The 17,330-nt window shown below is 37.1% G+C and overlaps 1 protein-coding gene across 2 annotated transcripts; it reads right to left on the reverse strand.

Annotated features, from left to right (window-relative positions):
* Positions 1 to 681: 681 nt before the first annotated feature.
* On the reverse strand, positions 682 to 16,509 carry RCN2 (reticulocalbin 2). 2 transcript variants are annotated; one of them, XM_014780958.2, is made up of 7 exons: positions 16,194 to 16,509; positions 15,689 to 15,794; positions 12,866 to 13,062; positions 6,634 to 6,747; positions 3,055 to 3,151; positions 2,018 to 2,157; positions 682 to 1,504 (listed from the first exon to the last, which is right to left on the reverse strand). In XM_014780958.2, exons 1-7 carry the CDS (start codon positions 16,335 to 16,337, stop codon positions 1,352 to 1,354), a joined length of 951 nt encoding a protein of 316 aa, XP_014636444.1. In that variant the 5' UTR covers positions 16,338 to 16,509; the 3' UTR covers positions 682 to 1,351. The 2 variants fall into 2 exon arrangements, with proteins under 2 accessions (XP_014636444.1, XP_004421908.1); XM_004421851.3 differs by having other exon boundaries at positions 2,018 to 2,160; positions 16,194 to 16,508.
* Positions 16,510 to 17,330: the final 821 nt, after the last annotated feature.

Genomic DNA, 17,330 nt, shown 5'->3' on the forward strand with positions numbered 1-17,330 from the left:
ATGAATTCCTCACCTTCTCAGTTTTCTTACTCCTCCCAAAGGTAAAAAGTTGACCTCCTGAAGAGGGTTAAAACTAACCATTTAGGTGTGCACAAATGCTTACCAAGTATGATTTTAATTTTTTTTTTTAAAGATTTTATTTATTTATTTTTCCCGCCCCCAAAGCCCCAGTAGATTGTTGTATGTCATAGCTGCACATTGCTGTATGTGGGACGCGGCCTCAGCATGGCCGGAGAAGCAGTGTGTCGGTGTGCGCCCGGATCCGAACCCAGGCCGCCAGCAGCGGAGCACACGCACTTAACCGCTAAGCCACGGGGCCAGCCCCTGATTTTAATTTCAGTGTAACTGATGCAGAGCTCTACTGGTGATAACTAACCGGCTCTACTGGTGATTTCAACCTGTGCAATTCTTTCAATTATTTCTAGCCCCAAACAGCAAGACCACATTTGCTACAATAGCAACTGAAATGTGTCTGGTGTATGTTCAATGATAATATGATTCTTTTATTTAAAAAAAAAAAAAAAAGCTGGATAAGAATATGCAGCAAGAATAATTTAAGAGTTTTGAGAACACTCATACCCAAACACAGGAACGGATGAGGTGGGATAATGCATAATACGACAAAACCTAGGCTAAATTCAAGGTTTACCTGGAAGATTTAAAAAAAAGCCAACAAACATATAAAAAGATAGGACATTTCATTTTTAATCAGTCAAAAAAGAAAAGAGTTCTGGACACTGTCGAATTCCACACACCATAATGCTATAGTTACACATTAAATATAATTACTATCTATACATATGCAAAAATATAAAGTTCTATTTCATACAATAAAACCCTTTATAGAAACCATTTTAAAATTAAGCAGAACTTCTCAACATTAATATGTGAGGTGTAAGTCCTTCTAAAGTTTCCTTTAAAGGTTTTAAAACAAAATGCTAAATCTAAAAACAATGTCCTTTCTGTCGTTTCCAAATTAAATCTACTTAAAATTGATAGCTCAGTCATATACTACTTAAATAATATTGTTCAGGCATCTCTAAAATCCTCCATTTTTTCAAGTATGGAAATAGAACTCAAATATTCCACAATACAGTACTAAACAGAATATTTAGGAAAGACTGTTGTCATATGGCACAATACTGTTTTATTTCTTCAATATGTTTTGAAATAAATATCAGGTTTTGTTTTGTTTTTCTTCTAAAAGGCCAAAAGTATAATCTACATTAAGATAATTTTGACTGTGATAAGACTTAAGTGTGTAAAATATAACATCAATATTTTATCACAAAAGTAAAGCTGGTAACAAATTATAAAAAGGGCCAGTACTCTACTCAGGTATACCCAGGGATTAAAGCTCATCATGATAGAAATATTCATCATGAAGCTGTCGGCCATAATCTGTGGCTTCACTGGTAAGAAACAAGTCCTGGTTCTCTAGAATCTCTGCTTCAGAGAGCTTTCTGTCACTGTTCAAATCCATTTCATCAATTAGATGAAGAGCCTTTAAAACAAAAAACAAGGTGTCAAGCATAAGAAGTATTTTCAGCAAGATGTTCACATTTTAATGTGATTTGATTTGTCAAAATCATTCAGGTGTACCAAGTACCCATTATTGTCTAAGTACCTAAAAATATTACACATTGTAACTGGTCTATGTCTTCCCTCATTATCCCCTTTCTTAATTTCTGCTGGGTTCTGCCTCCTCCCCACTCAAATTCAATTCAGAATATGTCAAAGTTAAACAAAATTAATATAACCCACTTTGAGCCCCTATAGATGAATACAAACTTTTATTATTTTATTCACTGTACTATCAAATTAATATATGATACAATCTTAATTTCTTTGCCTCCTTGACAATGTAAAGAGTTTGCAGATTTTAACTAAGAAAGAGCAATGCACTGATCCTAAATAAATAACTCCATTATTTCTTTCTTTGGCTTAAGATTTGGAACTTCCTTTCCTATCAATAGCACCAAATTTAGGGGGGAGACAATCATTCTGTAACACTCACCTCTTCTTGGGCAATGCCCTGATTATTGGGTACTACCCAAGCTAACAGCTCTTGGGGATCAAGCTTGCCATCAGAATTTTTGTCATAATCATTCACGAATCTATCTTTCTCAACAAGTATCCACTCTGGATCTTCATTTGCTGCTTCATATATAAAAAAAAAAAAACAAACACAAATATACATACATATACAAGAATATCACATATATCCAACAAAAAGTTTGGTATATCCCTAGAATAAAGGAAATGAGTTTAAACTTACTACATAAAGGGAGCCCAAAGAAACAGAATTACTTAACTGAAAAGTCCTGCAATAAGTACAAACTATGCAGTAATTTTCAAAAGTGACACAAGTCTAAAGGACTCCGAGTTTTAAAATTGTTGCATGTTATCACAAACTAGTAATTTTGTTAACTGCTGCTACTTGTTCTGATATCTAGTCTTCTCAAGTCTGAGCTGAGTAATATTTTTATGTACAACACATGACTATATAAAGCTTCCCAAGCGTTCTTACAAAGTAATGCCATGTGTAATTTTAAAGTGACATTCACAACAAGTGATGCTTTTAGGCAACAATTCTGAAAAAAGACAGCTGCTTACAGAAAAAGCTGCATATACAAACTCCTCAAATTTGAAACACTCAATAAGTCACGTTCCAGTCTACACCAGTATTTATAGTATTTTATATTTCTCTTTTAAGATCTACATGCAAAGATCCAGGATTTTGTTTAAAAATATCAACCTTTATTTTCTCACTCATTTGTATTGGTAATTACATTATATTTGCTTGAAGAAGAAAAATGTTTGAATCTAGACATGGAACTAAAAGTGAGCAAGACAACATTCTCAGATAAGCTATAAGTCCCATTGTTTCACTTGTATTATATTTAACTTGGCAGAACAAGTAGAAATCAGGCACAGGTCTTATTCCATTTTCCTCTGCCAAACAGAGCTTTCAACAAGTAAGACTGTCTTTCAATTTCTTTCTTCTTTAACTCCATTTTTTTTCCTCCTTCCACATACCCCCAGGCTACTTACTTGGATCCCGCCTATAGTCACCAAGAAATTCTTCCAAACTAACAAATCCATCACCATTTTTGTCATGTTCTTCTAAAGCCTCCTGAATGACAAATTCCTATTGCACGTTCATAAAAAAAATAATTAGTCATGAAATTTTCAATCCCATCACCATCTAAATCAATTCTACTACAGAACTTCTTTAGAAATAATCATTCTGGTTGTCTATATTTGCAAGACAATCTCTCCAAACACTGGAATTTAGGAGCAGGAATAAAACCCCAAATATTAAGTAGCTTTAAATTCAATATCCTTAAGCTTCTGCTATTGAGAACTCCACTTCACCCTCCTAAACAACCTCGCACTAAACTCATACCCACTTTCTGCACATTCCCCTCCTTCTCAAGAATGACATCTTTTATTACCCTTGTCTTCAACTCCACTTTCCCTCTAATCCATTAACAACAATAATCTTACATCTCTGCATAGAACTGTTGTTCTACCTCCAGATCTGAAATGTGTCAGTCCCCCATAAAACCTCAACCCCGTTGCTTCCTCTTCCAACAAACCTATCCCCATCTACCCTAAACTGCCCCCAAATCTGTTCCTCTCTCTTATCAAGGCTTCTTAACAACAAATCCTTCTCTCTAACCCACAAATTACACACTTTCTAGTTATACTTGACCCAAGATGACCTGTTTAATAGCTAATACTTCCCTTATTACCTTCCTATATCCTTTTGTACCCTTTTCTTATGATGCCAATCCCTACCCTGTACATCAGATCCACATTACTTTCTCCTTTATTCTGGAATCATCAAGTCTAAAAGAGAAAGATATACAAATATAAACTTAATCCTTATAAATTAATCTTCTTGCTGTTTCAGTGGGCTCTCACTGCAGCTTGGAAGTCTGTCTCTGCCTCAATTTCCCTAACACACACTCTACAACTGTTTTTTGATACTTCCACTTTCTTTGAGCCTTACCGCAATTCTCTCCAACACTCTCCTGGCAAAGACCCTCCTATTTTTCCAAACATGGTGCAGGTCCTCTGAAATGCTTCCTTGTTTACCAGCATTGCATCCTCATCTTTAATTACCTCTATTTTTATGCCTATTCCTCTCATCTTTCTCTTTAATCTCAGGAGTTAAAACTATCTCTCCCTTTTCTCTAGGGCAAAGCCCTCAACTGTCTTCCTAGATCCCATACTTTCCCATCTCCTGAGTGCTCTCTGTCACTCATAACTCCAGCCTCTTCTCCATCAGCTTCTTCTTCTATGCCTTTAGACACATCCAAAACTTTGCTGCACTCTTTAACTACCACCCTGGCTTCCTCTCTTCCTTGCCTAGACTCTCAAAGGTTACATCTACTGTTCTCAATACCTCACTACCTGCTGCCAACCAAACACCTTTCAATCTGGATTCTAGCATCACAACTGTAATGAAAATATATTTTCAAAAGTCTCCAGTTCTAGCCAAATCCAGGGGTTTCACCTACATATGTACGAAATACTTAAATACAAGTTGTTGGATTTTTAAAATCAAATATTACAGATTTTATATTTAGAAAGCAGGGGATCTTAACCTGGAGATCCAAAGATTAGTTTTAGAGAGAGGATCTGAGAACCTCCTGAAATTATAATCCAATATTTTGTATGTATGAGCATATGTGATTTTTCTGGGAAAGAGTCCATAGTTTGCATCATATTTTTAAAGGAGTCTGTGATCCAATAAAAGTCAAGAACCACTGATCAAAATTATTATTCCTCCATTCAAGTAATCCTCTTGGGAAACAACAGACGTATTTCAATAAGGTTGCCACAGTTAAAATAATTTTTGGAAATACGTGAATGAAAATATCTTTAAATTCTGACTTTTAATCCAAAGTAGAATCACTTAGTTGATCTTGTACCCTTGCCTTTTCCTATACCAAATATACCCTTTAAAGAAAAAAGGAATACACAAAAACAATTAAAGTAAATAGGAATTAATGAAGCTGCACTGAATGAGACACCACTTTATGGTCACACATCTTATGTGCTAACATCAACTCTAACTCAGCACAATGGAAGAACATCCTTCCCCACCATGACATACCCTATTCTGTCAATGGTACTACCTTTTTATCATTGGTACACTCAAAACTTCAGTCATCTCTGACTCTTCCCGTCCCTTTCCATACCTATCTAGTCAGTCAACATTCCTGTTTATGCTTTCTTCAAAATGTTGCTCAAGTCTATTTCATTCCATTGCCACATCGTATTCCAGGCCATAACACATAATGCCTAAATTATTTCATTGCCTTCATTGGTCATTCTGCTCCTCAGTCTTCCATTGTCCCTTATTCCCCAGAGAATCAAGATCTAGCATCCTCTGCCTGCCATGCTAGGGCTCAATTAGCTCTTCTTAAACTAGGTCATGTATTTTGTACCAAGTGAGAAATCAGAAGCCTCACAACGGCAAGAGAAGTGGTACTAATGGTGGTTTCTTGCCACTGAGCTATGGAGAAAAATTTATCTGCAGCCTTGTTATCAAGGCAGCAGCATCTGACCATGACCCATTAAACAAAAATTCTACATCTTTTCTCCCTGAAATATCCAGGGAACCAAGCCACACAGCTGCAGGCTGATGCCAGGCAACAGACCTCAATATAAATGTTTAGTCTATTTTTTAAAAGCTATTTGTTATATTAATTTTTACCCTCCAATATGAGAGTTTCTGCTCTCAAGAAGCTTGCCAGGTCATAGGAAGGACTCAATCAATGTTTGTTAAGTTAAACTTAGAGTTCAACAAAATTTTGAAGAGCTGGTTCTTCTTTTAAGTACCAAAGGGATGAGAGGACTCATTATGCCTAAAGTTGCAAAAACATGACTAGTCATTAGCAGCTACATCCCCCTACACACACCCTATTAAAAGGGATCCAAACGTGATACGTTTTCCCAGACCAAAAGTTTTCATAAGTGATGTGATAAACTAAATAGGAAGTTCTAATGTTACTAATCTTGAAAGACCAGAGAAAAGTCTAAAAGCTACAAAAGGACAAGAAAGGCACTGAAGGTAATGGTTATGAAAGAGAAAATAGCCAGGGAAAGACTGATGCTTATATATATTACAGAGATTTAAAAAAACTCAGTTCTGGGGCTGGCCTGGTGGCATAGCGGTTAAGTTCACAAATCTGCTTCGGCGGCCCAGGGTTCATGGGTTCGGATCCTGGGCATGGACCTACACACCACTCATCAAGCCATGCTGAGGTGGCGTCCCACATAGAGCAATTAGAAGGATGTACAACTATGACATACAAACTACCTACTGGGGCTTTGGGGAGAAAAAAGGAAAATAAGGAGGAAGATTGGCAACAGATATTAGCTCAGGGCCAATCTTCCTCAAAAAACAAAAAAACCCAACTCAGTCCTTTACCTTCTCCTTCCCAATAAGCAGCCTCCTCTCCCACCCTGAAACCCTCCTCCCCATTCCTAGTCTTAAGTGGGGCAAACTTTGACTCTCTCTTAAAATTCTGGTTGCTATACAGTTCATTCTAATAACTTACTAAAAACAGGTTTTAAAGTTTTGGCAATAATTCTCTAAAAATTTTTCTTTCTTACCGTCATATAATCCACTTCTTCAGGATGCTCAAAAGCAATAAATTCTTCAAGATTCAAACCAGGACTTGAATCCTGGTTAGCTTTTTCAAATCGCTTCTTGTCCTTTAAATGAAGCTTTGAAAATTAAATATTAAACATATTTAAAGGTCTCATCCATACCATTCATCATTAAAAATACCTTGAAAATCACAAACTATGTGAAAACTAAAGAATATTTTCATACATTATCTTACCATATCTTCACAACCTTTTGAAGGTAGGTTGGGTAAATAACTTCATTAGGAGCACTATAGACACAGGCTCTATAGTCAGCAAGATTCAGATCTGAATTCTAGCAATGCCACTTACTAGCTGTGTTACTTAGGACAAACTGCTTAACCTCTCTGGTTTCCTCAACTATAAAATTGGGATAATCTGACACCAAAAGCAAAAGCAACAAAAGCAAAAATAAACAAGAGGGACTATATCAAACTAAAAAGCTTCTGCACAGCAAAGGAAACCATCAACAAAATGAAAAGGTTACCTACTGAATGGGAGAAAATATTTGCAAATCATATACCTGAAAAGGGGCTAATGTCCAAAATGTAGAAAGAACTCATACAACTCAATAGCAAAAAAACAAACAATCCAGTTAAAAAATGGGCAGAAGAATAGATATTTTTCCAAAGAAGACATACAGATGGCCAACAGGTACATGAAAAGATGCTCAGCATCACTAATCATCAGAGAAATGCAAATAAAAAGTACAATGATATTACCTCACACCTGTTAGAATGGCTATTATCAAAAAGGCAAGAAATAACAAGTGTTGGCAAGGATGTGGAGAGAAGGGAACCATTATGCACTATAGGTAAGAACGTAAATTGATGCAGCCACTAAGGAAAACAGTACGGAGTTTCCTCAAAAAATTAAAAACAGAACTACCATATGATTCAGCAACTCTACTTCTGGGAATTTATCCAAAGACAATGAAAACACTAACTCGCAAAGATATACGCACCCCCATGTTCATTGCAGCATTATTTACAACAGCCAAAATACGGAAACAAACTAAGTGTCCATCAATGGATGAACGGATAAAGAAATTGTGGTACACACGTACATACACACACACACACACAAACACATAGGAATATTATTCAGCCACAAAGAGGTATGAAATCTTGCCATTTGCAACAACATGGATGGAGCTTGAGGACACTGTTCTAAGTTAAAATAAGTCAGAGAAAGACAAATATTATATGATCTCTCTTATATGTGGAATCTAAAAACAAAAACAAAAATAAGCTCATAGATACAGAGAACAGATTGGTGGTTGCCAGAGGTGGGGGCTGGGGGAGTAGGAGAAATGAGTGAACTGGTTTTTTTTGGTTTAAATAAATTAAATAATTTACAAGGAAAAAAAATTCTACTAAGCAATTGGGATGAGAATCCCTATCAAGCAATTAGTAAACCTTAAGTATTAAGTATTTAATAAATGTTACATGTTGCTAGTATTGATAGAAAAACTGAGATTAAATAATTAAAAGGCATGTCAGAAATACAGCTAAAGTATGTTGAACTCGAACCTCCCTGTTCTTTCTGCAGTACAACACACTATCTTTTTTAACAATTAATCTCAATACTTTTTTGAATGCCCAAAAAGCAAAAAATTTAGCCTACGAATTAATTGTTGGTACGCCGTTTTCAAACTGTTTTTGGTCTTCAAAATGACTTTTCAAAAATATATTAACAGGTTTCAGAAAAATAGCCCTCTTATAAGAATACTTTTGGTATCTATATTATATTTGAAAGTCTATTCTTAGTAAGCTCTTATTAGTGCGAATTCTGTATGTTCAGATATCAAAAGCCAAAATGGGCTTATTTTGAGGTTAAATAAACACACCATTTTCTACTTTCTCATGCCCATTTTCTCTTTTTTTTTTTTTTTTAAAAGTATGCTCAAGCAGTAAATCAAGTAGCAGCTATTAGGGATACGGCTGCTGAATTTCTCAAAGGTAATTCTGTAATCAAGAGCCCTGGAAGTCAACAGTGCTATATTGCTAATCTTGCATAAATTCTATTTTGAGAATTTCTGCAAAAAACTGTCTTTTCTATAAACTGATGTGTATTAAACTGCACATTTTTTAAAAAGCACAATTTCACATAATTTAGAAGTTTTAATTTATGTGCTTCACGGTTGAAAAGAAATGCTCTTTTCAGTTTTCTAGAATAATAAAGGTTAGGTAGCAGTCATTTACTGAAACACTGGTTCTTTTACAATGACTGATTTACAGTGGAGAGGCTTAGTCTTACCCAAAAGAACTCACCTTTTAAACATCCAGATTCCACTAGCTAGTTATACTCACCCAATCACATAGGAAAGAAAAAAAATTGTGTCCAAATAGCTGCTTTTAACTTGATGTTTCAAAGTTTTAAATAACTAGACCAAATAATTTACATTTTATGTTCAGATTTAACATGGGTAAAAGCAAACAAAAAAGAACTTGAGGTACTTTGTTGAGTCCATCAAGTTCTTTTTGAATAAACCGCTATTCAAAATACTAAGTGCTTAGATTTCCTTATGAAAGAACCCTTCAATTTGGAGCAAAAAGGTCCAAGTTTCAGCAGAGGGAGCTGAATTTGGCCAAATTTGCCTATGGAAAGAAAGGATCTCTTTCAACAAGCTGAGATTTCTTTAAAAAAAAAAAAAAAAAAAAAAAAAGGAAAGTAGTTTTCTGGTTCACTTTTCTCAGATTTTTTAAATAAAATGAAATAATGTGATTTTCAAAAGCGGTTTTATTCATGGTCATTTGAAGAACACAATTTAAGAGCAAGTCATATTAAAGAAGCCAATACACAGAAAAACTTTTTTCAAAGTGGCAAATTTCTAAAAGATAACAACAAAAAAGACTGCCAGTTTTATAAAACTTCAACACTCTTTTTCTTCTGTATTCTAGTAGAGGGTAGAAAGTGCTACATACAGTAGTAAAAAGATAGAAACTACCATATTCATTTATTTTTATATTGTATCGGAAACTTGTGAAGAACAAAACTGCCATCTTTTGGTAGACTAATGATTTTACATGAGGAAATATATAACCTGTGATACCAGAACAAAAGTTGAGGTCTTAAAAATTCTGATTAGCCATATGCAAAATTATATCTTACATAAATAAATACTGCTTATACATGCACACTCAGCAGCTGGCTTTAGAAGTTAGAGCAATTGAACTTCTGCCAGGCAGATCCCCAAACTTTAATTATCCTGCTTAAAAATGCTGACTGTACTTGTTCACCATATCATAAAGAAATGCTTTTTCAGGTATTTCACAGCCCGAGAGGGTCATTATTCCAGGTTATCTCTATTCTCTATATGGAAACATTAAAAATAAGATAAAATTCAGGTATCAATTTGATTTTTTTAATAGGCTTCCATACAGAAAAATTTTTTTTATTTAGATATCCAAGTAGTGTTTATGATTACTTTATTTATGGTATAATGTTTAGTCTGTAACTCTGTTTAAGACTGATTCATTTTTCATCTTTGATTTTTTATTTTGAAGAATAATGCAGCTGTTTCTGGGTTCATCTTTACACTCCACATCTACTTTTAGGGGGTTATTTATATCAAATTCTAAAAGTATTATGATTAGAACTTCATGTACAGACATATTCCTGGGTTGTCAAAGAATAACCAAGAGGACTCCCATTGAGAAGTGTTCATTTTAGGGATCCATCAATTCCTTTAGGCTATTAAGATCCATCTAATTCATTCTTAAAAAGTAGAGTCTTGTCATCAACATGTACTGAGTACCTGGGTGGGGAACACAGCATTAGAACCAGACATCTTTTAGAAGAAAAACTGTTCATAAACAGTTTGCATTAATGAGTCATGTATCTCTTCAAAGTGAAGATTTTCTTCTCAACACCATCATCTATTACATCACCTCCTCCCAAGAATACAGATTAAAAAAAACCACACACGCATTTCTTATTTTTTGATGGGATAGTAATTAAATCTTTTGGGTGCCAAAAGAAAAAAGAAAGGACACAATTAGAATCTAATTCTCTTAAGATTTTAAAATACTGTATTTAACTTCTCTGTTGCTCCCTTGCAGGGAAGTCATAATATCATACCACGGTTTGGTTTTAGAAAAGTCTTAGAACTCAAATGATGCTTTTAAGATAAGTTAATTTCTCTAGTAAAGGAGGATACCTAGTAGATAGACAAATCCCAAATCTCATTATCATTTGTTTTCTTTTTAGCACTAAAAGTGAAAAGACTGACTTATACTCTCTTCAGTCTGCTGTAAGAAGAAGACCCAAATACAGAGGAAAAAAAGGAAAACAAGATACATTTTTCCCCTGTAAATTAATCCTAACTAATCTAAAGCTGATATAATTAACAAATGCATCAACATTTTTTAAAAGCTTATTACATATAAATACTAATTTATGTAAATTGCACATGCTTTCTTCAACAATATTCCTTTAAATCAACACAGAACTGCTTACTAGTCCAACCGCTACTATTTAGTACTATTTCTCCATACTATTATTATCCCACTTTTAGATATGAGGAAACTGAGGCATAAGGAGGTTTAATAACTTACTCAAAGCTGCATAACTGTTAACGTACAGCTGGATGTAAAACCAGGCAGACTGGCTCCACAGCTGGGTCTGGAGTCTTGAATCTCTACTCTGGTGGCATATGCACAGCATATGCATAATCATTAGCAGAGAAACAACCAACTCTGATTTAGTGATGGCCTACAGAGTTCAAGTGGCCAATACGATTCTAAAATAAATAGCATGTACAATGATAAAATATGGCCACAATAAAAGCCAAAAGGTAAACACTAATAATGGGATAAGTTAAGGAATGCAAGAGGCTCAAATGATTTCCAAGCACCCTTAACTAATATTTTGGGACATAACAGTTTGCAACAAGGTGTTTGGTTTTATTTTTTTCCACATATAAAACTATCTTTAGGGAAATCAGTCTTTAAAATTACCTTTGAAATACAAAAGTATGTGAAATGGCAATTTCTCAAGCTTATAGTCATTTGTCTTGAAAAGTTCCTACTAATTATTAAAGGTTTTTAAAATTCCTATTATTTCCTAAATATAAATTGTCTTCCTCAGCTCTGCTTAATAAGTATATTTTTTGAAAAATTAAACCACAAATTAACGAGACACAACAGACCCCACAGTGATACTGAATCTTCAAAAATGAGTTATTTTAAGTGGTGCAGCCACTATGGAAGACAGTATTGCAGTTCCTCAAAAAATTAAAAATAGAATTACTATATGATCCAGCAATTCCATTTTGGAGTATATACGCAAAAGAACTGAATGCAGGGTCTCAGAGAGATATCTGTACACCCATGTTCATACCAGCATTATTTGTAATAACCAAAAAATTGAAGCAACCCAAGTGTCCATCGATAAATGAAATGTCTATGGATAAACAAAATGTAGTATACACATACAATTAGAATATTATTCAGCCTTAAAAAGTAAATTCTGTCACACGCTACAACATGGACGAATCTTGAGGACATTATATGAAATAACCTAGTCACAAAAAGACAAATACTTTACGATTCCACTTATATGAGGTACCTAGAGTAGTCAAATCCAGACAGAGAGAGTATAATGGTGGTTGCCAAGGGCTCAGAACGGGGAATGGGGAGTTGTTTAATAGGTTTAGCATTTCACTTTTGCAAGATGAAAAGAGTTCTGGAGACTGGTTGCATAACAATGTGAATGAACTTAACACTACTCAACTGCACATTTAAAAATGGTTAAAATGGTACATTTTATGTTATGTGTATTTTACCACAGGTAAAAATTTTTTTAAAAAGAGTTATTTTATATAAAACTATGTGTTTAAAAATGCGAATGGGTCTCTATAGTTTTCTTAGTAAATATGATATAAACTGTTCAGTTATAACAAAAAATAAAACATTGAGATACATATTCAAAATACACTAAAAAAGCAACTCTGGAAATGAAAACAAATGATGCAGCTGAGAAAAACAGATGCAAGGATAATTTAAGTCCAGAATACAAGTCCTAAATCTGGCTAGAAAGGAAACCATCAAAATGACCACTGAAGTGGAACAGGTGATTGCCTAGAGAACAAGGCAATCCAGTCTATGACCTCAGGCCCTCTGGTGCTCATTCATGCAGGAAGGTAAAGTAAACCAATATGATCAAAAGGAACAGCTTGTGCACATGTACTCACCTGCCTAAAAGACTCCTCTTCTGCATCATCCAGAGCAGTGTTCTCATCAAAGTCGATCACACGATCATACATCTGAATGTTGTATTCATCCCACGATACACTACCATCACTGTTTTTATCATACTCAACAAACTGTTGTTTTGCTTCTTGCATAGCATAATGTTTAAAAGACATTTGAATCCACGAACTCAGTTCACCTATGAGAATTTCCCAGAACACAATGAATGGGATAGTAATTCTGATACTTAGAGGAGTGAGGATTTCTAAAGCTTCTCTAAAAGAAAAAAAAAAAATCTTCAGTGTTTGCAAATACTGAGTGAGAAGAGGCCTAGTTGTATTCATAGAAATAGGAGTAGGAGGAGGAGAGAGCTGTTGGGAGTCTAAGAATATTATATGTGATCTAAACAGAATATAAGCTTTCCTGAGTGCAGAGAGTTTGGGTATGTTTTGTGCAGTGAGGTACTCCAAATGCCCAGAAAGAGCCTGGCTCAGTAAGTATTTACTAAATGAATTAACAATTGGCCAAAAGAGCACTGACTTTTTTTTAACCTTACCCCAAAACTTGCAGATAACCAAAAAATTGCGGCTATCACAGATCTCCAGGAAGCACAAATACCTGAATAACTACCTACTTAATTTAACATGTATTAGAAAAAATAGTGTTTTTCGTTTATGAAAGTAATATAAAGTTTCCCTTTAAAATAAATTTTACATTGAGTTGAATCGAAACTATGTTAAGGAAATAATAGACGGTTAGTAGATATGGCCTAAATTGTGAAAAGGCATTCAATTGACTGAAGTCTGAAAAACATTGTCCCAGTATATTCCCTTTAACCATGTCATGAAACATCTGGAGGAAATTTTAACAATGTTATGGGTAGCAATTATGATTTATGCCCTTCTTGCAACAGCCGTCTTAACTTGGTACCTGAAGACATGAGGAAAAAGTTTCTAAATCTCAAATTTCCACTTTCAGATCAACTTTTAAAAAGCTATTCATAGAAATATTTACTATACTGCATTACAGAAAAAAGGGGGGGGAAGGATGAACAAAAACATGACTATTTGCAAGGACAGCAGGAGTAATACCATTTGGTTTAAAGATAATATACCATTTGGTTTAATGAGTGGTACTCCTCTACTGGTTTAGGGGAGGTCAGGTAAATAGAGAAGTGAAGACACTTTCTCTCTCCTGAAACTCTGTATCAGGGCAGAATAATAATTATTATGGCAACCATGTATTGAACAATTACTATATATCAGGTCTTCTAAATATGTTGTTTCTAATCTTCAAAACAAGGCAATTATAATCACTATTTTACAGTTCAGGAAATTGAGGCTTGGAATTGAGGCCTCACAGCTAATAAGTAGCAGAGTCCAGAGTCAAACCTACATTTGGCTTCAAAGCCCAAACTCCTTCCACTGAACTTTGCTGTCTCTCAAGAAAACTAAGTCCAGTCCTGGCTCTCGAAGTGCCAGTTAGCAAAATTCCCTGAAGAGTCCTCAAGAAGAATGAGGGTTTCTTCAGGGTTTCTGCTAGTTTATTTAAAGAGATCACCATGGCATAATAGAATACAGAATGGAACAGGGATCTGAAATATGGGTTCATGTTACAGCTCTCCCATAAGGGGGAAGTTTATCCTCTCAAGGTTGTGTTTTCTCACCTGTAAAATGAAGATTTGGACTAAGTTCCTTTTACCTTTAAATTTTCAAAAAATTTACTATTAAATATTTGAACATATGTAGGCCCTTACAGACAGTCACAACAAAGTCTTCCAAAGCAACTCGTTCTGTGTGCTTTCTAGTGTAACCAAAGATGGACCTATTCTTATTGGATATTTAAGAGTCTAAAGGTTTTGTTGTTTCAAGTAGAAGGAAGCAAAACCTTAATATTCCTGAGGGCACCAATGTGAATACTTTATGGATAACACATCTTAAGTTTACCAATTAGTTTGTAATTATCTCTTCAGCAACTTCATTTCTTAGATGCTGAGCAGCATTTAAATAAGAATTATAGCAAAATAGCTCCTGAATTTTTGTTGAGGATCAACTTGGAAAGTTGATAGGGTTCATCACTTGAATTAAGCAATGAGGAGAGGCAGTTGCACAGCAATTTATTTAGAATATTCTTTTAATAATCTGTGCATTTCATTTCTGACTATAGAACCTACCTAAGAGCACTCAGATTCTTTTCTTAAGTGAAGGGTATTAAAAAACTGAATTAAGAGCAGGAGATTTGGATTCTAGTCCTGGTTTTGCCACTTGTTTGAGAAAGGCACTTACTCCTCTGGGCTTCAGTTTCTTCATCTCTACAAAGAGAGGTGGATAAGATGATTCTAAGGCCCCTACCAGCTGTAAGAATTTATGATAAACATAATTCACATGCAACAGGTCTTTTTCTACTTGCTTTATTTAAAAAAAGCAAATTCTTAAAATTCTAATGAAGCATATATCAAAAGAGCAATAAATCACTTAATGCCTTCAGAAGGTTTTTGGTATATTTCTTTAAAATGAATCATACTGTTGACACTGATAAAAGTCATGTGAGGAACAGGGTGTTTGCTCAATGTATGACCTGCAGGTACCGTGTAGGATCAATGTTTATGTATTACTGGAGAAAGCACTGAGTTTTATTTGGTATCCTATGTCTAAAGACTTCCAGGTATAAGACCTACTCACCATGTCCTTTTTTCCCTCTCACAGTACCTCTAAAGTGTTGGAACACTAGCAATCTACACTCAACAGACACTCCTGCTTAAAGGTTTGTGTTACCGTCTCCTACAAAGGGATTTCTCCATTGTTAGTTGTGTAGGACGTCCTTACTTTCGGTGAGAAAGCCATCCGAGTCCAAGTCAATTTTCTTTATGATTGACTTCAGTCTTTTGTGTTGCTCTTCAGGGGTGAGTTTAACATATTCATCTACTTCTTCCTTTAGGGGATAAGAGATACACGGGGGGGGGGGGGGGGAGGTGTCAAGCATTACTATTAGTGGGGCAAGATGGTGGAGAATAAGGCCACCAGAAGCCTCCCTTGCCGAGGGGTTTCGGGGTGACCCACACCCGCTCTCCAAGGCCCCTGCCCCCTACACACCCTCAGTGATCCTGCCCCGTGTCGGGAGAGGAGAAGGGATCCGGCTCCTGGGCCGCGCTACTTCCTCAGGCTCAGAGGCCCCGGGGTCCCGCAGCGAGTGAGCAGCGCCCTGCCCGGCCCCCATGGTCAAGCCGCCCCGGCCAGGCCTCGCCCGGCCGCCCCTCTTTGTCCCGGGACAAAGCCCGCGGCAGCCGCGGGGCGAGGCTCGCTCTCCCAGCCCCGGGCCCGGCCGCCTCACCTGGCCGCCCAGCAGCGCCTCACGGTCGTAGTCAGCGCGGTGCTCGCCCTGCGGGTAGTGCAGCTCGTCGGGGTCCCCGGCGCCGGCTGCCGTGGCGCACAGCAGCAGCAGCCCCAGCGCCACGGGCCTCGGGCCCAGCCGCATCGCGCCGGCCCGCCGCGGACACGGAGAGAGGCGAGAAGGGAGGCGAGCGGGCGCTCAGGCCGGCGGCGGCGCTCCGCGGGTGGGCGGCTGCAGAGAGGCGGGGCGGCGTACGTGGGGAGGGGGAAACGGAACGCGAGCGGGCGGCGGTCGCCGTTCCTCCAGCTCTCTCCGGCCGCGGCTCGAGCAACAACTGCGGCGGTGCTGGTAGCCAGGCCGAGGCCTATATGGCCCGGCGGAGGGGCGGGGCGCCAGGTCGCGCCGCTGATTGGGCCACATGGCTCTGGGGGCGGGCCGCGACGAGGTGGCGGTCAGCTGCCCGCCCAGCCGCTCCGGGAGGCTGGAGGTGGCGGCGGGGAGGGGAGGCCGTCGCCGCAGCCTTGTCTCGCGCCACGACACCCTCCGAAAAACACTCCCCCACCTTACCCTCTCCCTATCTTTTCCTGTCAGCCTCATTCTTCCCAGAAACTCACTGTCCACTGCATGTGTTGGTCCTGGCTTCCATCAATGAGAAAGGTGGGAGATTTGGGCGAAAACAACATAGTACCTAGAAAAATCTTTCCCTTGAAGAACCAATCAACAGTATCCATTTCCCAGTCTTCAGTGTATCTCTACTTATTTATTTCACCAGCGCAGGACGGACAAATCCAGGCACTGAAACCAGATTTTTGTATCTGAGGGTCAATTTTGTAACTTCCAAGTTCTATGAACTTGGCCAAGTTACTTGGCCCGTGAAAACTTGTTTGCTCATTTATAAAATGGGCATAGTAATAAGACTATCTTAAAGAGGTGTTGTGAAAATTAAATTAAATAATACAGTGCGTTTAAAACAGTACCTGGCACATATGGTAGAGTGTTTAATAAATATAAGCTTACACCCACGCAGGTAGAAAAGCAAGATGATTGCACGGAAAGAATAGCTTAGCAAGTACCTAGGAAAACCTTTACAAATAGAATGCATGTGCATGCAGCTTCTATTCTATGTCTACCTACAAG

Source organism: Ceratotherium simum, chromosome 3 (assembly GCF_057802395.1).
Source record: "Ceratotherium simum simum isolate JZ-2026a chromosome 3, ASM5780239v1, whole genome shotgun sequence".
Lineage (NCBI taxonomy): Eukaryota > Metazoa > Chordata > Mammalia > Perissodactyla > Rhinocerotidae > Ceratotherium > Ceratotherium simum.